This window comes from Trichosurus vulpecula, chromosome 5 (genome assembly GCF_011100635.1).
Source record: "Trichosurus vulpecula isolate mTriVul1 chromosome 5, mTriVul1.pri, whole genome shotgun sequence".
Classification (NCBI taxonomy): domain Eukaryota; kingdom Metazoa; phylum Chordata; class Mammalia; order Diprotodontia; family Phalangeridae; genus Trichosurus; species Trichosurus vulpecula.
The window spans coordinates 277,329,869-277,355,135 of record NC_050577.1 but is presented as its reverse complement, the minus strand read 5'-3'; the positions used below and the strand labels follow the sequence as shown (position 1 = coordinate 277,355,135).

Here is a 25,267-nt window from a genome sequence, read left to right as displayed (position 1 = left end):
GGGAAACAAGATAGCTGTGTCTAAATATTTAGACTTAGACTTGAACTATTTAGTTCCAATTAAGCAATCAACAAAAATTTATTGTGCAACTACTATGTACTAGATGCTAGACTATGTGCTTGAGAAATGACTGAACAAGAACAATAACCAGAAATGAAGTAGAATAATAAAAATGAAAATTGTGATTAACTTAGGAAGTGTGAACCTAGGAAGAAGTATAATTAGGAAGCAATTGTATAGTTGTTTCCAATATTGTCTAATTCTTAATCTGTATTTTAATCTGGATCAACAAGAATAGGACAATTTATACATGTTCAATCTGAACAAAGCATTCTGATTGTAAAACTCGAGGTGTTCCAAAAGTCTCAGTGTAGTTCTAAGCTATTTAAAGCTTTAAAAATTGAATGATTATATGGAATTATAATAACCAAGTTTGGGCCCAAAGATGAGATATAAGAAGTGCAGGGGCTCCTGGATGTATCCAACATTATAGATAACTTTAGCATTTTTCAATATGCTAGTTAGTTTTTGCTGAACTGGTTTTTTTCCCTTCTCATTCTTCATTATAGGATGCCTCTCTGGTAGGGGTCAAGTAGAAGACTAAATTAGGTATAATAAAAATGTAATTTTTTTAAACGAAGAAAAACAATTTTAAAAGGCAGAAATAAGGAAAGAACAGTACCTTCCAGACCTCAAACTCAGCCTCACATTCACTCTCTCTCACACCCCCACATCCAAGCTGTGGCCAAGTCCTATTGATTTCACCTTTGCAACATCTCTTGAAATATGTCCCCTTCTCCATTCTAACACTGCCACCACTCTAGTACAGGCCCTCATCACTTAACAATAGCCTACTGGTGGGTTGGCCTGCCTCAAAATCTTTCCAAAGCATGGGTCTGACAATGCACTTCCCTAGTCAATAAACTCCAATGGCTCCCTATCACCTCCAGGATCAAAGTCCTTCATAACCTACCTAACTTTTCCAGTCTTCTTCTAACTTATTTTTCCTGTTAGATACTCATCTGTACTGACCTCTGCTGTTCCACAAACAAAATACTCCATCTCTCACAGCTGGGCATTTTCTCTGGCTATCCCCCATGCCTGAAATGCTCTCCTTCCTCATCTCTACCTACTAGCTTCTCTGGCAAAATCCCATTTTCTACAGGAAGCCTTTCCCAATCCCTTTTAATTATAGTACCTTCCCTCTTTTAATTATGTCCCATTTTTGCTGTATGTGGCTTGTTTGTACACATTTGATTATTTTCTCCCCCATTAGACTGTGAGCTCCCGGACAAAAGACAGCAGGGGCTGTCTTTTGCCTTTTTTTGTATCCCCAGAGCTTAGCAAAATGCCTAGCAGATAGTAGGCACTTAATAAATGTATATTTGACTGATTTGATTATTATGCAATTACTATGTTACTAGAGAGAGGAATCAGCAAAACCACTTGATATTAGCTTAAAAAATAGAGAAGTAACTCAATGGAACCTACTAAAGGGAGAATCAAAAATAATAAAACTCAATTAACACAGTGTCTGATAAACCTGAAATCATAAATTAATTAGGAAAGAACTCTCTATCTGATTAAGCATTTCTGAGAAAACTGGAAAGCAGTTTGGCAGGAACTGGGCTTAGACTCTTACAATATCTACAAAACTGGATGTATGACCTTAATATTAAAGATCATACCATGAAAATATGTTTATTACAAATGTGTATGTAGAGCTTATATCAGATTGCAGACTGTCACATTGTCTTGGGGATGGGAGAGGGGAGGGAGCAGGAGAAAATGTAGAACTCAAAATCTTATGGAAGTAAATGCTGAAACTAAAAATTAATGAATTTTTTTATAAAAGATTATACCATAAAAAAATTTTAAATCATATATCTTTCAAAGTTTCATAGCTATAAGTAGAAGATGTTTTCTTGACCAAAGGACAGAAGCAATTACAAGATAAAATAAAGAGATAAAAGACAAGTTTTTGATTACATGAAATTGTTAAGATCTTGCACAAACAAAATTAATACATCTAGGATAAGAAGAAAAGGAATCAAAAGAAGGGAATAATCAATGTTTTAAGGATTGCTGAAAGAAAGGTATATATAAATTTTTGGTAGAGTTGTGATTTAGTACAACCATTCAATATGCAATTACACAAACCCAGAGATTCAACTACTAGGCATGTACTCCAAGGAGGATCATGATAAAGTCCTCATATACTCCAAAATATTTGTAGCATTACTTTTTATAGTAGCAAAGAATTGAGCACAATGTAAAGGTTCATCAACTGGGAATGGATGAACAAACTGTGGTACATGGATGTAATGGAATGTGCTATAAGAAATGGCAGTTACGATAACCAAAGAAGCATGGAAAGACTTAAACATGTAGAGTGAATTAAGCAGAGCCAGGAAAACAATATATGTATAATAAGAACACCGTAAATGAACTGAATTGAAAATGAGTGCTGAAAAATTACAAAACATAATCATGTCTCCAAAGAAGAAATAAGAGAAGACACACCTCTCCCCAACTCTTCTGTTTTTTCTCTAAGCAGTTTGACTGGAAGTCTACCATACCTGAAACAGTTTTCCCTCCTCACCTCCACCTCTTAGCCTCCCCACATTCCTTCAAGTCCCTGCTAAAATTCAACCTTATATAGAAGTCTTGTCTAATCCTCAATTCTAGTGCCTTTGCTGTTATTATCTCCAATTTATCCTGCATATTGCTGATTTTTGTACGTATTTGTTTGACCATTAGGTTGTGACATCCTTGAAAGAGTAACTGTCTTTTGCCTTTTTATCCCCCACACATAGCACAGTGCCTGGAACACAGAAGGACCTTAATAACTATTTAACTGAGGTCCATGGGTGTGGAACATTGCATATATTCTCACCTATTTTCAATGTCATCAGTTTTGCTAACTGTTTTTTCTCTTCTTCCTCTTTTTCATTTTTTTTTCCTTAAAAAATATTCTTTGTCATATAGGATAGCTCTCTGGGATGGCAGAGGAAAGAGAAGGTACGGGGGAATTTAGGTAATATAAAAACAAAAGATATCAATAAACTTTTTTTTAAAGAAAATAATCTTTCCAATACAGACTGAATTTAAATTTGTCTCCTTGAAAGAGAGAATAATAGTTCATTACCTAAGATAAAAAACTGAAAAACTACTAAATTAATTTTCCTATCCAAAAGGTGAGGGAACTCTCAACAGGATAAGCAGAAAAGTAAACAGTCGGCAAATACTGATTTCCTGGTAGAATAGTAAATTGTTATTCTGGTTTATAACTCAGTCTCCTTAAGAAATTGATTTGCATGAATAATTTTTCAGAGAAGTAAAACTACTGAGATCCCAAATATAAACTGTATGACCACATGCCAGAGCAAAAGTGATCATTCTTGACCATCCTGAAATCAAAAGTAAAACTAAATGAACAGTTAATTTCATCATACATCACCATCCACTTAAATTCCTGAAATAAAAGCAGTAAAAAGTTAGATGGAGTTTAAGGAAGTTTCAGGAGAGTTTTAAAAGGCAATTACACAGTTTGGCAGAGACAAGCACATTCTCCATGGTTTCTACTTAATCAAGAATTCCCAATCATCGTAACGTACCCCTACTAACCTATACAATCGCCACCCCTACCTGCTCCCCCATAAGCACCAATATGTACAGAAACCCTTCATCACAGGAAACAGCAAGAACCTATGTTATAAACAAAATCCTTTTATTATAAACTTCTAAAAAATTATATAACCATGGTATATAGAGGAAAATATGACTAGGGAAGGGAATGAAAGCTGATTTAGGTTGATCAACCTAATTGATGGACAGGAGATTGGTTAAGCTAGTTTAAACAGGAATACTGATCCTTAGACTCAACTACATAGTAGGACGATTGGCTTACTTGGACAGGTAATAATCCTAAAAGCAGCTGTAAATGATAACACCAAGGATGTGAGTCAGAAAGTTATATGAGCAAACATACAGAGATCAAAGTTCATAACAAAGATATCACATGTTCAGAAGCAGAGCTCTATAAAACTATAACAAATTTAAGATACAGAACAAGCTGAAACTAAACTGGGTCATCTCTTAGTGAAACAACTTCTAGGTGATCAAGCTACACAATAAAACTCATTACTTTGGATGTATATGTGTATACTGTCAAAAGCTGACCACTAAAAGAATTAATTAATATAAAACATTTTATAAGCCTTAAAATGCTATGTGAATTCAGCTACCATAATCTTTATTATCATTATAAGCAAAGTTTGTATTGGTAAAATTCCAGTGACTTTTTCACTTTTCTACCTCCATTCTTCTTTACGATCCTTTAAGATCACTGACTTGTTTTTCCAAATTCCCTCAAACCTAAAAATGTGCCTTCTTCCCAACCAAAAAAGCATACAAACAATATATTAAAGTAGTTGGCAACATTTTCTAAGTGTTTTCAATAGTTGACCTTAGCATGATCAGCTGCCTGAGTAGATTCCAAGTTACAAATATCATGTTATTTTAAAAAAAAAAAAAACTTCCTTAAAAAAAATATTGTCCAGATCCCTAGTCTGAAAAAGCCTAATTTGGATGGCTTAAAGGAAAGTGGAGAAAATGTTCACACAATCCAAATCCCCAAAAGTTTCCTTTAATATCTACCCATTAATTCTTACTATTTATGAGTAAACAACTCAAATAACTAGCCAAAGAGATTTAAATCCATATGTTAATGGCTACCTTATAACCAGTTTTTTTTTGACCACAAAGGATAAAATCTTCTCCACAACAGCAAGGCTTTATGGAGAAATGGCCAAACAAAGCAAATAGTTTCTCCAACTTACATCACTGAACTCCAGAGGTAAACTCTCTGTGGGCTGAAGTTCAGCAGCACTCAAGTACATATCCATGGGGACAGCCTCCAATTCATCTGGCACAGAGAGTATCTGCTCAGGCTTATACATCTGTGGTGGCAGCTGGAAATGCAGCGGGCAACAGGGATCTTCTGAGAGGCTGACAGGAACTGGTTTGTTGCAGGGTACCTCCTCAGAGCCCTGACACCATTTGAAGAGAACCTGATTGGTATCCTGACAGATATCTGTGAAGAAACAGCAAAGGGAAACAAAGTAGAAAGCAATGAATATTCAAAATACTGAAATACATCCCTTAAAGAGTTGAAAGTTGTCCAGGAACAAGAAACAATAGAAACTGGGCTACTCGGAACAACTATAGTTATACCTGATAACAACATACCGAAGTTTTAGCCCAATAAAACCTATTAAGGTAGAGTTTGTAATTCCAGCAAATGGTTCTCTATCATTGCCTTCCAACACAATCAGCTAAGAAATCACTTTCCTGAATAATCAACTTAACAAAGATTCTGAAATCTCAGACCACTAATAACTACTCTGTCTTCCTCCATCAAAAAGTAACTAGTTAAAAAGTATAGTAGAAGTCTCAATGATGCTACATGAAGCCAAAAATATCTACTTCGCATGCCTACTGATATACAAGAAACAAGAATACTACTTGTCTTTTAAAACTAAGTTCCTAAATGCAATACTAAGTGAAGAATGTTTTTTTAAACGAATGATCATGAAATTACAGATCTAGAGGTAGAAGGGACCTCAGAAGCCACTTTCCTATTTTATAGAAAGTGAGAACGAGGATGGGTACACAGCTTGTCCAAGTTCACTCACTTTGCTCTTAAATCAAAGTCCTGATTCAGAGCTGGTGCTCAACCAGAAGATACAAAAATGGTTTAAAAAAACTTTATGTTTCTGTGATTTTATAAACATAATCACAAAAAATAGCTGTTAATGCACAATTCCTCTTTATCTGATCAATCATTCCAAGCTACATTGAAAACTAAACACCACAACGGCAAAATTTCTATCATACCTACCTGCCATATATACAACAGACAAGCAACAATTGATGGTATGGCTAACTTCTTAGCGTAAACATAGATAAAAGGGATTTCTTCCTTCATCTCAGCTTGTCTCCTTTCTCCTAACACTCCCCCTAGAGGAACTATGAATGAGAGGAACAGATGCAAATCCAAAAGAACAGGACAAGATTCTGAAGCAATAATTCATACCTATTTACAACTAGGATACTTTAAGGATATTACTGTTACTCTCACTACTACTGTGAGAAAACTTCAACAACTATGTTTAAAATTTATTCTATTATGTTATAGTTAAACCAACTTCAGAATGAATCAGCTTCTTTGAGGTTGAAGAAGCACATAAAATCTGCTAGGCAAAGAACTGGAAAAAAGTGGATGCTAAATAACTGGGGAATAAACTGTAGTGCATGAATGTAATGGAATATTACTGCACAATAAGAAATAAGGAATATGAAGAATTCAAAGAAGGAAAGATATATAGATAAACTGAGGCAAAGTTTGCAATATAAAGAAAAAATGTGTGTGTGTGTATGTGTGTGCGCGCGCGTGTATAAAATGACTGCAACAATGAAAACAAAAAGAATGCTGTGAAATTATAATGCCCAAGCGTGGCCCTGGGTAAAATCTGAGAAAATACAGTGGGCCATATGGATTATACACACATCATAATGCAGAGCTAATGTTGGATGGTTTTGCTGAACTCCTTTCATCTTTATTCTTTGTTATAAGAGAGAGCTTGCTGGATACTTAAAAGGGGAGGGGAATTCTCACAAAATGAGGCCATTAAAAAAACAAGATATCCCCAATAAAAATACATAATTTTTCAAGATGCTGCATTTTTAAAAGAATATTTTATTTCTTTAGCTAGCCAAGATCAGCCTTCTCACCTTCCCACCCCAATCATCCTCCTCATCCCCCCCCAAATTGGGAACACAAGGAAAACAAAATCCATCATAAGAGTGCATGGTCTCATTCCTATTAAAAACACTAGAGAACACAGGAATAAATGGAGTCTTCCTTAAAATGATAAGTAGCATCTAGCTAAAACCATCAGCAAGTACTATGTGTAATGAGGATAAGCTAGAAGCATTTCCAGTAAGATCATTTCCAATAAGATCAGGGTGAAACAAGGATGTCCATTATCACCACTGTTATTCAATATGGTACTAGAAATGTTAGCTTTAGCAATAAGAAAAAGAAATTGAAGAAATTAAAACAGGCAAAGAAGAAACAAAGCTATCATTCTTTGCAGATGATATGATGATATTCTCAGAGAATCCTAGAGAATCAAGTAAAAAATTACTTGAAATAACTTTAGCAAAGTTGCAGGATATAAAGTAAATCCACACAAATCCTCGGCATTTCTATATATTACTAACGAAGTCCAACAGCAAGAGATAGAAAGAAACATTCCATTTAAAGTTACTGTACACATCATAAAATATTTGGGAGTAAACAAACCCAGAAACTATATGAACACAATTACAAAACACTTTTCACACAAAGTCAGATCTAAATAATTGGAAAGACATCAGTTGCTCGTAGGTAGGCCAAGCTAATATAATAAAAACAACAATTCTACCTAAATTAACTTACTTATTTAGTTGTCATACCAAACTACCAAAAAATTACTTTATAGAATTAGAAAAAATAACAACAAAATTCATCTGGAAGAACAAAAGGTCCAGGATATCAAGTGAATTAATGAAAAGAAATGATGGGGAGGATGGCCTTGCCATACCAGATCTTAAATTGTATTACAAAGCAGCAATCATCAAAACTACTTGATACTGGCCAAGAAATAAAGTGGTAGATCAGTGGAACAGGTTAGGTACACAAGACACAGTAAACAATGACTATAGCAATCCACTGTTTGATGAACCCAAAGACTCCAGCTTCTGGGATAAGAACTCACTATCTGACAAAAACTGCTGGGAAAACAGTATGGCAGAAAGTGGGCATAGACCAATATCTTACACCTTTTACCAAAACAGTCAAAATAGGTACACGATGGGGCAGCTAGGTGGCGCAGTGAGTAGAGCACCGGTCCTGGAGTGAGGAGTACCTTAGTTCAAATCCAGCCTCAGACACTTGACACACTAGCTGTGTGACCTTGGGCAAGTCACTTAACCCCAATTGCCATGCCTTCCCCTCTGCAAAAAATAAAAATGCAAAAAAAAAAAAAATAGGTACATGATTTAGATATAAAGGCTAATACTAGAAGCAAACTGGGAGAGCATGCAATAGTTTACCTCTCAGATTTATGGAGAATGGAAGAATTTATGACCAAACAAGAGATAGAGAGCATTATGAAATGCAAAGTAGATAATTTTGATTACATTAAGGTGAAAAGTTTTTGTACAAAGTCAATGCAACCAAGATTAACAGGGAAGCAGAAAACTGGGAAAGAATTTTTACAACCAGTATCTCTGATAAAGGCCTCATTTCTAAAATGTATGGAAAACTGAGTCAAATTTATAAGAATACAAGTCATTCCCCAATTGTTTAAATGGTCAAAGGATACGAGTGGGCACTTTTCAGAGGAAGAAATTAAAGATATCTATAGTCATGTGAAAAATGCTCTAAATCATTATTAAGAAATGAAAATCAAAACTCTTAGGTATCACATCACACCTGTCAGATTGACTAACATGACAAAACAGGAAAACTATAAATGCTGGAGAAAATGTGGGAAAATAGGAACACTAATGCATTGTTGGTGGAGTTGTGAACTGATCCAATCATTTTGGAGAGCAATTTGGAACTATGCCCAAAGAGCTATAAAAATGTGCATACCCTAGAGGCATCTAGGTGGCACAGCAGTAGAGGACCAGCCTTGGAGTCAGGGGGACCTGAGTTCAAATCCAGCCTCAGACACTTGACACACTTACTAGCTGTGTCACCTTGGGCAAGTCACTTAACTCCAATTGCCCTGCCTTCCCCTCGGCAAAAAAAAAAGTGTATACCCTTTGACCCACCAATACCACTTCTAGATCTATATCCCATAAAGATCATATAAATTGGAAAAGGACCCATCTATACAAAAATATTTATAGCAGCTCTTTTTGTGGTGGCAAAGAATTGGAAATTGAGGGGATACCCATCAACTGGGGAATGGCTGAACAAGTTGTGGTTTATGAATGTAATGGAATACTGTTGTGCTGTAAGAAATGATGAGCAGGAGGACTTCAGAAAAACCCTGGAAAGACTTATATGGACTGATGCTGAGTGAGGGGAGTGGAACCACGAGAACATTGTACACAGTTACAGCAACATCGTGTGATGACTTTGATAGACTTGGCTCTTCTCAGCAATGCAAGGTCCTAGGACAATTTCAAAGGGCTCATGATGGAAAGTGCTATCCATATCCAGAGAAAGAATTACAGAGTCTGAATGCAGACTGAAGTATACGATTTGCTCTCTTGTTTTGTTTTGTTTCTTCTTTCTTGTGGTTCATTCCATCGGTTATAATTCTTTACCACACGACTAATGTGAAAATATGATGAATATGAAGTATATATAGAGCCTACATTAGATTGCATGCCATTTTGGGGATAGGGGAGGGGAGGGAGGCCGAGAAAATTTAAAACTCAAAAGCTTGTGGAACCGTATGTTACGAAGTAAAGATAAATAAATTTTAATCAGTAAGTGGAAAAGGCTCCCCCCGCCCCCGCCAAAAAAAGAGAGTGCATAGTAAATCAAAATATCCACACTGGCCTAGTCCTTCATCACTCAATGAGGAGGTGAGGAACAAGTTTCCTCATCAATCCTCTAGAATCCTGATTGACCATTATACTGATATAAGTTCCGCACAATAGTATTTCATCATATGTATCACAGCTTGATTAGCTATTATTATCTATTGATTATCTATTTCCAAATTTATACTCACTGCTTCAGATTCACCGTCATATCAAAAAGTTCTAAGAACTTTTGTACCTCTTTAGCATGTTTTGCTTAAAAATAATCCCTCCCCTTAACTCTTTCTCTTGCTCCCCCTTCCTTCTTTTTTTTGCTGTTGAGTGAAATTATTGTTTTTATTCACGTGTGTGTGCGTGTGTGTGTGTGTGTTGTTCCAGTTCAGCTGGGAGTAAGGTTCAAGTGACAGCCACTCCCCACACCTCCTTGTTTGTATAGATATCTACTTGTGCAACACACCAATAACGTGAGATAATTTCCCCTAACCTTCCTTTTCTTTCCCCAACCCTACGTTTGTATTTTCTTAAGATCATCAGGACATACCAGAACTAATCCCAATCCTTGTCTAATTGGACTTCTATAAATCTTGATGATGACAGGATTCAAAGGAGATAGATATCTTTTCGTATCTGAATATAAGAATTTATCTTTGTTTAGTCTTTTATTATGTGTTTACCTTTTTATATTTCTCTTCATTGCTATATTTAAACTTCACAGTTTCTCCCCAGCTCTGCTCTTATCAGAAATACTTAGAAGTCCTATATTTCATTTTTTTGTTGGTTTTCTGTTTTGGCTTTTTTTTTGGTGAGGCAATCAGGGCTAAGTGATTTGCCCAGGGTCATAGAGCTAGTGTTTGAGGCTGCATCTGAACTCAGGTCCTCCTGAGTCCAGGGCCAGTGCTCTATCCAGTGCACCACTGCACCACCTAGCTGTCCCAGAAGGCCTATATTTCATTGCCTATCCTCCCCTCCCCTCTCCCAACTAGTATTCTACTCAGTTTTGCCAGATAAGTTTTTCTTGAATGTAAGCCCACATACTTCTGCCTTCTGGAATACTGTAGTCCAAGTTATCTACTCCACTGGCTGCTAAATCATGTGTGATCCTGACTGCAGCTCCTGGGTACCTGAATTCTTTCTGACTGCCTGCAGAATTTTTTCTCTGACCTGGAAGCTCTGGATTTTGAAAATGATGTTCCTGGGAGTTTTCATTTTGAGGTTTCTTTCAGGAGGTAACCAGTGAATTCCTTCTATTTCTACTCAGCCCTCTAGTTCCAGAAGATCTGGTCAATTTTCTTCTAAGGTTTCTCAAAATATGAATATTTAGTTTTTGAGTTTGGTCATGGTTTTCAGACAGTACACTGACTGTTAAATTTTTTCTCCTTGATCTATTATCCAAGTCAACTGCTTTTTCTGTAATACTTTACATTTTTTCCCAACCTTTTGGCTTTGTCTTAATATTCCTTGTCACCTCATGAAGTCATTGGCTTCTATTTGGTCCATTCTAATTTTCAGAGAATTTGTTCCTTGGGCAAAGTTTTGCACTTCTTGTGCCACATTGTTAATTCCCATTCCAATTCTTTCTCCCATAGCTCTCATTTCTTTTTTGAATTTTTTCCTCTAGAGCTTTCAGTCCACTGATTAAAAAAAATTTTTTTTTAAACTTTTTTCTAACTCTTGCTTCATCTCTTCCAAAAATTCTAATTGAGCCTAAGCTATGGTTTCGTCTGAGGCATTGATTATAAATGTTTGAAATCATTCTCTTCTGGGTGTTTGTCCTGGGTATCCCTGCCACCATAACAGTTCATTATGGTAGAGTTCTTTTGTTTGTCTATTTTTCCAGCCTACTTCTTGACTTTAGACTTGATATTAGGAGTGGGCTTTGTCATACTTTTAGAGGGAAGATTGGGCTGATCCTTTTCCTGGATTGTGGTGGAATAATCCAGGATCTCTGAACAGGCTGAGGACTTACAAACTTTCAGTGACCTCAGAAAGGGTCTGAGGTCTGATCAAGAGCCAAGTTTGATTGCTGCCTTCCTGGTCTGAGCTCTTCAAGTTCCTGACCTAGATTTGGTTCTGAACAAGAAATAGACTCTTGCTCGAGTCTGCCCCATGAGCCAGCTGAAAAGTTCTGTTGATTCAAAATGGCAGAATTGTAGGCTGCCCTTTGGTCTGGGTCTCCAGCCTTGATTACTACTCTACAAACTGGGCTAGATGCTGGAAGTGCTACCCTGCTTTTGCACCTGATATCGGAGACACACCACTGCTGTTGCTATTTTCTGAACTTTCATTCTTTCTTGGTACACTGCCCAGGGCCTAGGTGGTGTGCAGGTCTCCTCAATCTGCCCTGAATCTGTGACCTAGGATCAGTAAAAGGCGATAAATCTGCCAGCTGGCACCTATACCCATGGCAGTGCCCTAGTATGGGTCTGGGACCTCCTTTTGTGCTGGCATGCAACCTATCCTTGGGCATTAGAATCCTCCATGTGCTTTGTGCTCCTGCCCCAAATCCGTCCCCTATATTTGCAGACCTGTTTCCCCACATCAACTCGGGCCAAAGAAAGAAATCACTACGACTTTTTCTGGATTCCTCTCCATTAGGAGTCAGTCTGGTGCATTTTAGAGATCTGTCTGGAGGAGTTGGGGACAGGATCCCAGATACATCGCTTCCTTCTATGACATCATCTTGGCTCTACCTCCCTCCCTGCCCCACTGTCCTAAGACCCTGCTTAACAAAGAAACTATGTAAGGTAAATGGATCCATTAGTCAGAAAGAGTAGATTACCAGGGGAAAACTAAAAGCCCTCATCAGAAATATTCAATCAGGTATCTATATCCTAAGACTGGAAGGGAACATACCCCATTTAGCTCCATATTCTTCAGCACCTGACAGTGCAGGAAAGGAAGCGAAAACGTCTGCCTACAAAAGAATCACCTTGAGAGCCAAGTCCCTCAACAAATTCTATGAAGTTGCAGAGAGACAAAAAACAACTAAACTGTGCAGACTCTCCAACTCAGCAACACCACTAGAATGGCAGCAGTTGCTGTAGTTAGCTATTACATAGTCCTAAAAAGTTTGCAAAGCACTTTATAAATACCTCATTTGATCCTCACAACAAGCCTGGAAGGCAGATGCTATCATTATGCCCATTGTACAGATGAGGAAACTGAGGCAGAGGTTAAGTGACTTGCCCACGGTCACATAGCTACTAAGTGTCTGAGGCCATATCTGAACTCAGGTCTTCCTGTTACAGGATCCAATGACCACCTAGCTGCCTCAGTAATATGCCTAAATAGAAGAAAGAAGGAAAGGACCCATATGTTCAAAAACATTAACGGCAGTTCTTTTTATAAAAGCAAAGAACTAGAAACTAAAGAGATGCCCATCAACTGGGGAAGAGTTGGAGAAATTTATGGTATGTAAGTATAATACTATTATTATACCATAAGAAAGAATAACAGGGATGGTTTCAGAGAAACTTAACAAGACTTATATGAAATAATGCAGAGTGAAGTGAGCAGAGCCAGGACAAAAACTTATATTATTCTTCTATATGCGATGAGAAAACGTCAGAGAATCTTGGGTAGTATGAATTGATGCAAAGGGAAATGAGCGGAACTAGAAGAACAATTTATACAAGGATGACAACATTTTAAATAAAACCAACTTTCAAAGACTTTTAAGAATTTCTATCAATGCAGTGATTAACCATGTCTCTAGACCTATTCTGAAACATGTTAATATCTCTAACAGAATTTGACATGCCCTGTATGTGGATTTGTTTTGCCTGTTACGAGGGTTTTGTTTTGTTTTTCTTTTCTTTCAATTTGGAGATGGAGGAGTGGGAGGGAAAGAAAATAAAAGCTTGGTAATTTTTTTTAAAATCAGAAGTTTAAAAGCTGCAGGAAAAGGTGAAAGATGATACAAAGGTTCTAAGCTGGCAACAAAATCGTAGGAGAACAAAAATTGAAAGCGAACTGATCTAACTGGTTAACAAAACCAAAATTTAAGTTAAATCGACATTACATTATTCTTAGCTGATTTTAAGTCTTACTCCAAAGGGTATTTTTTCCTCAAATTGATATATACATGTATCACGTTTAATTATTCATACCACTTGTTCTAAATAAAAATTCTTTCTATAGAACAATTCAAATCAACTGCCTAGATTATGTGCTTTCTCTTACCTCAGTAACTCACCTCAACTCAGGCAAAAGCTTGAAGATAGAGTTAAGCTACAAAGGCTGCATTCAAAATGCAAGCTTTAGGCTCAGCAATTAGATTTGCAAGCATAGTACAAAAGACAACAGGATTAGTTTCTAGGGAATGTATTTAGCAAAACCAACCAATTTCATCAACAACAAATATAATCATGAAAGCTTTTCTTTTGTGGCACTGAAAAAAACCATCATTCCCTGTGTTATTTATTACAACATCTGGAGAATACCTACCTTCCCACCCCCTTGCTTATGTATATGCAAGTAATGAACAACTTTCAACCTCCTTTATTTTCAATTTAGTGCTCTACCCATCAGATGATTGAAAAGAAAAAAGTTAACTCATAACCAAAGATAGTCACATATTTCTAGGGGATAAGAAATTAAGCACATAGGTTAAAAATGAGTACATAACTTCTTGTTAAAAAGGACTATAGCAGCTGAAAAGTAGCAGAGTATTGACTACAGAAAGAAAATTACATCCTATTTCATTTTTTAAATAAATTTTGATAGCCTTTACACTTTACCAAACAGGCAGTATCTAGCAAAGTTTGTCCCTTATACGTAAAAGAAAACTATAAAGCAAAATTTTCTACCCCCAAGTATTTCCATTATAAAATTGGAGGTGCATTCTCAAAGAAAACGTTTAAAACTTAGCTAAGAATTTTTGGTGAAGAGGTAAAATGGGAAATGTAGTTTCCCTGGCCCACTTTCCATATTCCTTTGGGAAGTGGAAGGTCAAACTCCAAAAGAAAAAAAAAAATCTATCTCCTAATTTTTGGAGCATTAAGTTCTCAACAAAATGAGCATTATATTATACATAATGAGAAAAAGTTCTATACCACACTACTGCATAAAGATAAATGGCTTCCCTAAGCTGGCTATGAAAAAATTCAATGTCACCTAAGAGGTTTTTATCTATCCACAATGATTTTACGCAATAATTTATCCATTCAATAATAGGTTCAGCATTCCATTAAAAAAGGAACAACTGTTTTATTAATATGCAGACCATTTCATTTCCAATAATTCAAGTGTTTCTTCCCAATGAACTGACCACTCTCTCTAATGCTCTGAAATGGCCAGAAGACCGTAGGATGACATTTCTTTAGGCTCCTGTTTGAAACCAACGGTTCCAACAAACTGTTGGTCTTGATTCAGGGCCAATGGAAAACCGAAATCTTGAAACTAAGAAAACTGGTAACCACTAACGCTCACTCCATCTGGAAAAATCATTAAGTCAAATAGACAAGATGAAAACATACGATTCAGACAATGTCTGGTCATCGGGAGGGACTGGTTGGAACAACGAATGTCGTCAACAAAAGCCAAACACCTCTGACTGGAACGAGTAGTATGTGCCTGAAATGAAGAAGAAAGAATGATGGAATAATGCAATGTCATAATAAAAAACAGAATAAAATTACATGAATTAAATGAAATGTTCCTCCTAGACACTTAAAAATTCTAAATATGGCTAAGAATTGTGTTATTCTATTTATGCACACTATTAGTAGAAATGCCTTCTTTTGAGGGAAAGAATACAAGTTTTACCTCAACCAACAAATCAGGAACTAAAAATATTGATTTGGGAATCTCTCTGGGAACAAAAAGACAGTAGCTGAAGCCAGAGAAATGAATGACTTTGCCAAGGAGATAATGCAGACAGAGAAGAAAAGAAGGTTAAGGACAACCTCTGGAAGAATATCCACATTAAGGAGCGAAAGAAGACAGATGACTATTTAGAGAGGTAGAAAAATTACTAAAGTCTAAAATGGTTCCAATTTTCTATAGTTCTTAATCTACACTCTGTGTCACCTTTTAAAAAACAGATGAAGATGTTTGGCCTCTCCCTGAAGTACAATCACAGAATCATAAAATGTTATGAAAGAGACTTTAAGATCTTGTCCAAATTCAGTTAAGAAGATTAAGGAAACTCAGACCCAAACAAGTTATTTGCCCAAGATCACACAAAATCCAATGTATCCCTATACTAAACTACTAGGGGGTATTTTCATTCAGTATGTGTAACTTGAAGTTAATTTGTACTACTAGGTATCTAACTGGAGTCACAGATACAGAATCTGTATTGTTCTTGGTGAAACATAGCATGGAATTAACATTAAACTTAAATAAAACAAACCTAAATTAAAAGTGCCAAAACAAAAAATCAGGTCTCCGGGCTTTCAGTCCAGTAGACTTTCCACTTCATCGTTTGTCCAGTAAGTCAAATTTCAGCACCAAGGTTAAAATGCAATACTCTGAAGATTATTATCTCTTAAAACCATAAAATGTTGCATGTGAAATGGCTCATATTTTCATTTACACTTGTTTTATAACTCATCTTTTAAACTTGAGAAGGGCAATATAGCATACACATATACATGACTACAAGTATTAACACTTACTCTTGGTCAATTGCACCCAATTTCACTTTTCTGGGTTCTAAAACTGTAAGCAGAGAGACTCAAATTTATCCCCCAAATACATGAATCTAGACGGTCAAATAGGAAACACACTTTTTTATACCATTCAAGCTGGCATTAGGAGACTCACACCTGGGTTTCTCAAGTCAATATTCTATCCTTACAGTTTCTTTTAAAAGGTCAATTAAAAGCTTCAGTTGGTATTGAAAGCAGCGTCTCAAATTCTAATACATGCCCAATCATTTTCAAATGTAATTACGGTGCTACCTTTAAGCCTTAAAATGGTTTAAATGCTACTTATCTTATATCTGTGAAAAAGTTTCACATGCAGATTTCAGTTTTTTAGTTTTTCCAGATTTTAGTTTTTGGCTGCTGCCTATCAGACTCAACAAAAAACTGTCCTTACAAAACTCTGCTACTTCATCAAAAATCCAAGGTCAATAAAAGTGCTCATTCAATAAACACTAAGGGCCTAGAACACCAAGACAAACTTCATAAAAATAAGATCCCCATCATCATGGAATGTACAGTCCTGGAGGTGAATGAGACACAAGGAGTTTATCTTCTAACTAAGGAATACAACACGCATAGGAGATTGGTGGGCAGGGAAGGAAGTTTTAGTCTAAGGAGACACAGCAACATGGTAAATACATATGTAGAGCAGTTAACTAGCATGTACTTTCCAGAAGTAATCGTATCACTGGCTCACTGGGCCTAAACAAAAAGCATTACATGGACAAAGGGAGACCAAGGAAAGACTTTAAAAAGAAGGTAATAACCAGATTAAGTTTTGAAAGTATGGACAAAAATTCAACAATCTAAAAAGTGGAAGGTAAGCAATTCCAAGCCTAGGAAACATGAGCAAAGGTCTAAAAAAGGTGGGGGGAGGCAGGAAAGAGTCTAGGAGGTCAGAATAGCCCAATAGGGCTGGAATGCAGAGTGTACAGAAAGAATATGAGACTAGAAAAATTAGACCGCATTCACTTGTGAACTGTTAGGCAAAGGAGTTTGACTTCTACTAAGCAGATAAAGAAGCGGCCACTAGATTTCTGAGCAAGAATGATACAATTAGATCAATACATTAAAAAAAAAAAGATTATCTGGAGAATCCTATGAAGGATGGATGGAAAGATCATACAGGCATAAACTGTTAGGATGTTATTACACACAGTAGTTTAAAAAAGGCATAAAGAGGGGGTTGTCTTAGGGGTGGTAGCAGTGGGAATAGAAATTTTATTTATTATATTAATTATAAATATTGAGTAATATTTATAAATAGTAAATATTATTCATTATTTTTATTATTTATTTGTTTGTTAGAAGTTCAGTCATGTCCAATAATTCATGACCTCATTTGGAGTTTTCTTGACAAAAACATTGGAGTGATTTGCCATTTTCTTCTCCAGGTTATTTTACAGATGGAGAAACTAAAGTAAACAGGATTAAGTGACTTGCCCTGCTAGAAAGCATCTGAGGCCAGATTTGAACTGAGAGAGAGGAGTTTTCCTAACTCCAAGCCTGGCACTATATCCACTGCACCTGGGAACAGAAGACAGATGTGAAATTTTATAGAAGTAGAATTGGCAGGACATGAAAGGGAGGGAGGGGATGAGCAATAAATAGCCCCAAGATTACAAACTTGGGAGATAGCAAACAGTTGTGCCACAAGCAGAAATAAGGAATAGAGCAGATTAAATTTAGGAGAAAAGACAAGTAGTTAGATTCCAGATATAGTGAATTTGAGGTGCTGGTGGGAGCTGTAGTCACAAACAAACTTAAAACAGAAATACAAATCTAGAGCTCAGAAGAAAAGTCAGAACTAGAAATAGAGATTTAGGATCTCTTTGGGAACAAAAAAGAAGTAGCTGAAGTCAGAAATGAATGAGACTGCCAAAGAGACAATGAAGACAAAAGGGCTAAGAACAGACTCTTGGAAAACACTGACATTAAGAAGACCATGAAGACAAAGAGGTGATTAGAGTGGCTAAAGGAGAAACAGAACAGTATGGTGTTACCAATGACCACTGAGTTTGGTGATCACCTGGCCACAAAGTTATAAAAGAAGTAAGAGGCCATCTAATCATTTCACAGAGGAGGAAACTGATTCCCAAGAAGGAAACTGACATGCTTATGGTAAGGTGCAGAGCCAGAACTCACATCTAACAATTCCAAATACAGAGCTCTTTCCACTGAATCATACTATGTCCTTAATGACCTTTGAAGTGGCAGTTTCAACAGAGTGGGTAGGGGCAGAAGTTAGAGTACAAGGAATTGATATGATAAGAGGTTAAAAAAAAGGTTTATTACTAAAACAACCACTTCACATTTATATAGTTCTTTAAAAGTTTACAAAGTGCTTTCATCTCAACAATCCTGTGAAGCAGATATTTAAATCATTATCTCCATGTTACAGATAAGAAGCCTGAGGTTGTAAAAGTTATTATTTACTCATGGTCATACAACCAGTAAACATCTGAAGCAGGTCTCAAATCAAGCTCTCAATTTCATATCTCATACTCTATCCATTGCTACATGATGCCTCCTTTCCCAAGAAGTTTAGCAGGAGAGAGAGAAAAAAAAAACAGCTGAAATAAGATCAAGGGAATGCTTTTTAGGCTTGGATATACTTGTCTATTTGTAGACCAATGGGAAGGATTCAGTGGAAAGAAAAACTGCAAGTACATGAGATTGAGAAGATGAATGCTAAAACAAGGTCCTGTAGAAAGTGAAATAAAAGAGTCTTAAGGGTCCTGCAATAGGGCTATTCTTTCGCCAATGACCAAAGAAAAGAGAATGATTTCCAACTCTGTAAGAGTCTATGATACTGATTCAACCAGTTCTGTAACGCTCTAGTGAAATGTAACCTGCCATTTTCCTTTAATACATTTCTGTAATTATAAAATAGAAATCCAATATCTTTATCACCTCCCTAAAGCCAAAACACACTACTACTACAAGTTCCACATAAATTATTTAAACAAATGCACAAAGACTCAGTTCAAACCACTCATACCAGAAGGCTACTCAAATACCCTAATATTCTAAGACTGAAACTCAGGGTTTAGAGGAATCCATCTGTCAATCTATCATTTCTCAACCCATAGTGGCCTGGATGGAAAGATCTCCTATCTCCAGAGTAGGGAATAACCTTTTAGAAATTGGGGACACAAGTGAAAAAATTCACAGTTATAGGAGTTTGATATCCTCCTGCACAGAAAAAGCTCTATGCACTGTCTCCCCTTATTAGAATGTGAGCTCCCTAAGAAGAGGGACTGTCTGATTTTTCTATTTGTATTTATATTGTACTTAATAAATGCTCTTCCATTCATTCATTCATTAACCAGAACAAAAACGATGGGTGTTAATGCTATTAAGTGATGTCCAGTTAAAGAATAGAATTTTTCCATATCTTCCTAGCTGTCATGGCCTGACAGAGCCCATCAATATTACATCACAATCAAACTGCAAACCAATTTATTTTTATAGCAAAGTTTACTGTTACTGAATTCTCGAATTTGGGAACAAAGATACCATAGTGTAACAGTTTCTATTTTACAGGCGTATAGTTTCAAAGGGCATAATAAAAGTATTAGTAAATATGATATCCAAAATTAAAGAACAAGGCAATAAGACTGACCGTGGTAACCACATGTAAATTTAACTCCAAAATAAGCAATAAGTACCTGTTGGGCAGCCCCATCTGTGGCCAGCATTCTGCGCTCTTTTAATTGTCGGTGTAGCAGGGCCTCCACACCATAGCGTTGGCGGTAGCGCCGAAGACATTTCAACTGCTTCAAGCTTTCGCGCTCTTTTGTTAAAAGTCCCTCTGGACCTGTCAAAAGGCTACTACCTGGAAAGATACAAGAGTCAAAAGACATATCCCCTTTGACCCTGCCACCCTAGCGTACCTTTGAAGACATGACCCTAAACTAGCAAGAGTAAACAGAGAAACTTCTGGCAAAGAAGAACTAGAGTATTTTTAAAAAGTTATTCTGTCACATATGCCCCCAAAAGCATTAAGACTGATTGTAATTACTATACATTTCAGGAAAAGAAGTTCAACTTGTTGGGGTTGGCATATTACTTGCCTAAAGCTTCATGTTCTGCCTTGCGATTATGTAAATAATGACGTTTCTTCTCTTTCAACAGATGCTGAAGTCGTTTGAACTGGTCAATGTATAAAGACTGTAAACGAATCAGTTTCTCACGCATGATCAGGGCCACCTCTTCAGCTGTGTAGACACCAGCATGTCTGGAACAAAAAAATAACCAAGCACAGAAAGGGTAGAATGGCAAAGCACCAAAACCCAATAATCTTTTTTTGGGGGGCGTGGGAGTGCAGATGGAGAGGCAAGACTAGAAGAATGTTATATCCCTACATCTGAATTGTTATGTCATTTTAATTAAGTCAGCTGTCCAACAAGCACTTATTAAGTACGGAGTAAACTATAGGCCAGGCACTGTGCCAAGCACTGGGAACACAAATATAAGCAAAAAGAATGATAGCCCCTACCCTGAAAGTGAGAGCAGGAAGCATGATGAAGTCCAGCAAGAGATAAAAAGATAGCTGGCCAGGGCACCCTCTAAAAGGAGCTATCCAATCAGGAGGGGCCCAAAAGGGTGGAGAAGGTACTTCCAACAAGATGTGAATTCCAGGGCTAAAGGTATTCTGGGATAAAGACTATTCTAGAGGGACCATTTTTTGCCTTTCAACTGCATTTATTGGTGCTGCATGGCCTAAGGGCATGCGCAGTGCAAAGTGCATAGGCTATGTGTTCAGGACCAAGGCTGCAATGAAGTTGCATGATCCAACAGAGCAAGCACTGCCAGAAACACCTCGGATTCACTACACATATGATTTTTAATTTTTGGTCACTGTTCTAGAGCATGGTAGCTAAACTCGTACATATTTATGAACTAGTCTTCTCTAATTTAAAAAAAGAAAAGAAAAAGGAGGCAGCCAAAGTGAAGCCAGGTAGAAATGAGGAGGAACAGGAGTTCTGCACTGCCACCTGCCAAATGTTTGTAGGTGGCCTCAGAACACAAGCAAAACATTCTGAGACTCCTCCCCATCACCAATGTCAGGCCACCATGTATGAAGCAATGGAGGAACAATTAACAGACACTACTAAGAATGGCTGTGAAGTTAGTTACCCTTAATGAGGAGCCAAGGACCAGAAAAATTTCAGGGCCAGAGCCCCAGATAGGAGCCAGAGACCCAAAGGAGATCAGATCATCAGTAAGAAAGAAGAGGATGCAAGAAAAATGTCTTTAAGTGGCCTCAGTTGGGAAACTAGTAAAAAAAGACTTGAAAAACTATTTCACCAAGTCTGGTGAGGTGTTTGCATAATAAAGATGGACTCTAACACAGGAACATCTAGAGACTTGGGGTTTATCCTCTTTAAAGAATCTGCAGTGGTGACAGCATTTTGGATCAGAAAGAACGCAGCTTAGATGGACAAATTGAACAAAAAATTTATGGCCATGAAAAAAAAAAAGATTCTATGAAGAGGATTTTTGTTGGAAGACTTAATCCAGAAGTATCTCAGAGATTTTGAAGATACTGAATCCATCAAACTTCCAGTAGATCCAAAGACAAACCAGATAGTTTGTATTCATTGCTTTTAAAGATTCTGTTAAGATTTTAGAAAGGAAATTTTGTAACATTGGTGAAAGTAAATGTAAGGTAGTCCAATTAAAATAAGTATCCCAGTGGCAGCAATACAGCTCTGGGGGCAGTAAAAGAGGCTGAAGCAGAAGGAATTGAGAAGATGGCAGAGGCGGCAGTAGTAATGGCAGAGGAGCTCAAAGTCAAAACTGGAATCAAAATTATGACAACTTTTGAATCAAGGATAATGGCAAAGAAATATCGCCAGGGCAAAGGGTTACAGCAAATTCAAATACTCTTCTTATGGTTTTATGGCCATGGACTGACTAGGTAGGAACTAGTCAAATTATGGAAATATTTCAAGATGTGATTGTGGTCATCAGAATAATAATATGCCACACTGAGACAGTTCTATGTGGTATGCAGCAGCAGGCTCAGTATGCACAGGGAGTACAAACACTTCATAGGGAAATGCTCTAGGTGGACATTAAAATAAACTGTGCAAACTTCATAATGCTTATTCAATGTGCATCTTATTTACAATTTCCCCTTGAAAAATGTCTTCTATGTTGAATATCTGCAAATTTCTAGTTGTTGTGGTGTATGATATGGAAACGTAAATCTTTAAAAATATATTAATCAATGATTTAATAGATTAAATAGCAATGATTTTATGGGTTTGCTTAAAGCCTACCTCAGCTTCTTTGGCTCAGGCACAGCCTCTACAATTTTCCAGTAATACTGATGAAAATACTTCCTTTTTTCACCTTTTAATTTCATATTGTTTGTGGGATACATTTCTGGAGACAAAACCATTAATTTTTGGTACCTTTTGGGGCACCTTTTGAAAATCTACTACATTGTGGAGTACTTTGTCCTGATTACCATGAATGGATTACAAGCTTTTCTAGTTCTTGAAAAAAATTTTCAAAACACACCTCCCCCTAAAAAAACCCACTTTGCAAGTGTAACACTATAGAGTACAACCTCATAAAACAGGTTTTAACACCATTTGGTGGTGGTGTCATATCAGTCATGTCCAACTCTTCATGACCCCATTTGGGGTTTTTTGGCAAAGATACTAGAGTGGTTTGCCATTTCCTTCTCCAGCTTATTTTACAGATGAGGAAACTGAGGCAAACATGTGACTTGCTCAAGGTCACACAGCTAGTGTCCAAGGTCAAATTTGAAATCATGAAGACGAGTCTTTCTGACTCCAGACCGAGCACTCTATATCCATTGCACCACTTAGTTGTCTCATAATTACCTCCTAAATTTTCATATATTTTCACTCCAAGATAGATGAGGTCATGAAATATCCACTAACACCTCTTTATAAGCCTTTGACACTGTTTTTCCATTTCTTTTTTTTTTTAAAAAAGCAACTCACTATATAGTAGCACTTTTTGTAGCATTAAAGAACTGCAAACGAAGCAGATGCATTTCGGCAAACACCATTACACTGCTATCTATCCCCCTTCTCCTTCTTTAAAAACTGAGGAACTATGAATAAAGAACACTGTATATGATGCCCAATTTTCTTTTGGAAAATTTTTTAAATTCTGAAATTAAACTTTAAACAAAATGAGGACCTCCATATACACAAAGAAGAAGAAAAAGAGGTCTTAAATTCTCTATTGTCATATTGCTAATTTTCTTTTAAGTATAACATAGCTAATAATAATAAAGTTAACATTTATACAACACTTTAAGGTGCTTTACATATATGTTAACTTGTTTGTTCCTCACAACACCCCTATGAGGTAGATCCTTCTATTATTCCCATTTTACAAATAAGGAAGGCAGGATCATTTTGTCTCTCAGCCCTATCCTTAATCTACTGTACTACCTAGATGTCCCAAAGCATATAATAAATTCAACATATAACTTCCAAAGCTGTTCTACTTTCCTGTTTTTCCTTCTGACCTTTCTTCTGTACACTTTTAAAAATGCTTCAATAGCCAAGAGTTAAGCATCTGAGTGGAAGGTACCAAAGAGAAATGTTTGTTCTTCAGGCACCAAGCTGTTCTCAAAAGATAACTGCTTTACACCACTGGCCCCAAGGTAGGGCATGCCTTACAGTTAAGGAAACCGTCACTGACTACAGAAAACATTCAAATACTATAGAGTTGCAACTTACTTTAAGGGGTCTTCTTGATCACTGTCTATGCTATCAGCTTCACTGTCAGGATCACCTCTCCATGTCTGATCCACAGTAATGGGCTCCTGATCCCCATCACTCCAGCTGTCTTCATCTGAGACAAGAAAGGGAATGCAGTTATTAAAATATCTCCCCTCTGTAATTCCATTACAACAGTAATATCAAAAGGCCTAAATGACTTAACAACCCAAACTTCACAAAATAAAAAGATCTTATTTAGAATTTTGATACTGTAGGTTATTTTGGAACTGAGTGAACAAAGTCACCAAAAATACATCTAGGTTTAAGTCGGAGAAGATTATTTAATATTGAATCATATAAATGGGTTAGCCACACTCTGAAAAAAGACAGGAAAGCCAACTTCCTAATTAATGTTGTCTTCTGAATTGACCAACTTTTTTTTTTTTTAACAAAACTAGCAAAGCATTAAAAAGTTGCTCCTTTATTATTAGTTTAATGAAACAGACATGAAGAAAATCAGTTTAATCACATTCAGTTATACCTCTTCAAAGTCAAAGAAGTTGGTAACTCATAAATCAACCTTTAAATTCTTATCAAATATTTGCTAGTCCATGTGCAAGATACTAAACCAGTAGTATGAGCTCAATTTTTTTTTTCCACACAATCAACCCACCTCCCTTTGACTCTAGAAGGAAACCCTTACCCAGGATTCGGCTAGCTTCACTGCGACTACTCTCTGGGGTCTGGGAACCCAATTCTGTCTTAGCATATGAACTCAGTTGGCACAAAAGTGTTTCACCCATGGGTCCAGCGTTGTTTTTCTTCATCTGAGCATGAAGTGCCAGGGCATTCCTACGGGCATGTTCTGCACAGAAGGACACACTGGAAGATAAAATAAAGAGAAAAAGTTATCTCTGTAGCTTCCAAAACTTTTAGAGTAAGTCCTGGAAAGTTACAGTCCTTCAAGAAATCAGTATTTGACAAAAACTGCTGGGGTAACTAGTTAACAGTATGGCAGAAACCAAGAATAGACCAACATCTCATACTGTATACCAAGATAAAGTCAAAATAGGTACATGATTTAAACAAAAAGGGTGAAACCATAAACAAGTTAGGAGAACAAGGAATAGTTTACCTGTCAGATCTATGAAGAATTTATAACCAAAAAAGAGAGCATTATGAGATGTAAAATAATTTTAATTATATTAAATTAAAAGGTTTTGCACAAACAAAACCAACACAAAAAAATTAGAAGGAAAGAAAGTATCTCATTTCTCAAAAATATAGAGA

At 36.6% G+C, this 25,267-nt stretch overlaps 1 protein-coding gene and 1 non-coding gene across 5 annotated transcripts in view; both read right to left on the bottom strand.

Moving 5' to 3' along the window:
• Positions 1 to 25,267, bottom strand: part of KANSL2 (KAT8 regulatory NSL complex subunit 2) — a 44,293-nt gene that overhangs the window by 9,745 nt on the left and 9,281 nt on the right. For all 4 annotated transcript variants that reach the window (XR_005010470.1, XR_005010469.1, XR_005010468.1 and 1 more), the window contains exons 3-8: positions 24,681 to 24,859; positions 23,996 to 24,110; positions 20,336 to 20,499; positions 19,931 to 20,097; positions 15,087 to 15,183; positions 4,842 to 5,095 (exon numbers count right to left, since the gene is read on the bottom strand). Coding sequence is in view for 1 of the 4 variants with exons in the window: in XM_036759808.1 (XP_036615703.1) it covers positions 4,842 to 5,095; positions 15,087 to 15,183; positions 19,931 to 20,097; positions 20,336 to 20,499; positions 23,996 to 24,110; positions 24,681 to 24,859 (976 nt within the window). In the remaining 3 variants the exon portion in view is untranslated. The remainder of the gene's footprint in view (positions 1 to 4,841; positions 5,096 to 15,086; positions 15,184 to 19,930; positions 20,098 to 20,335; positions 20,500 to 23,995; positions 24,111 to 24,680; positions 24,860 to 25,267) is intronic.
• LOC118852482 lies at positions 14,854 to 14,988 on the bottom strand. The gene has a single exon (XR_005010558.1). It is a non-coding gene; the product is annotated as a small nucleolar RNA SNORA2/SNORA34 family (small nucleolar RNA).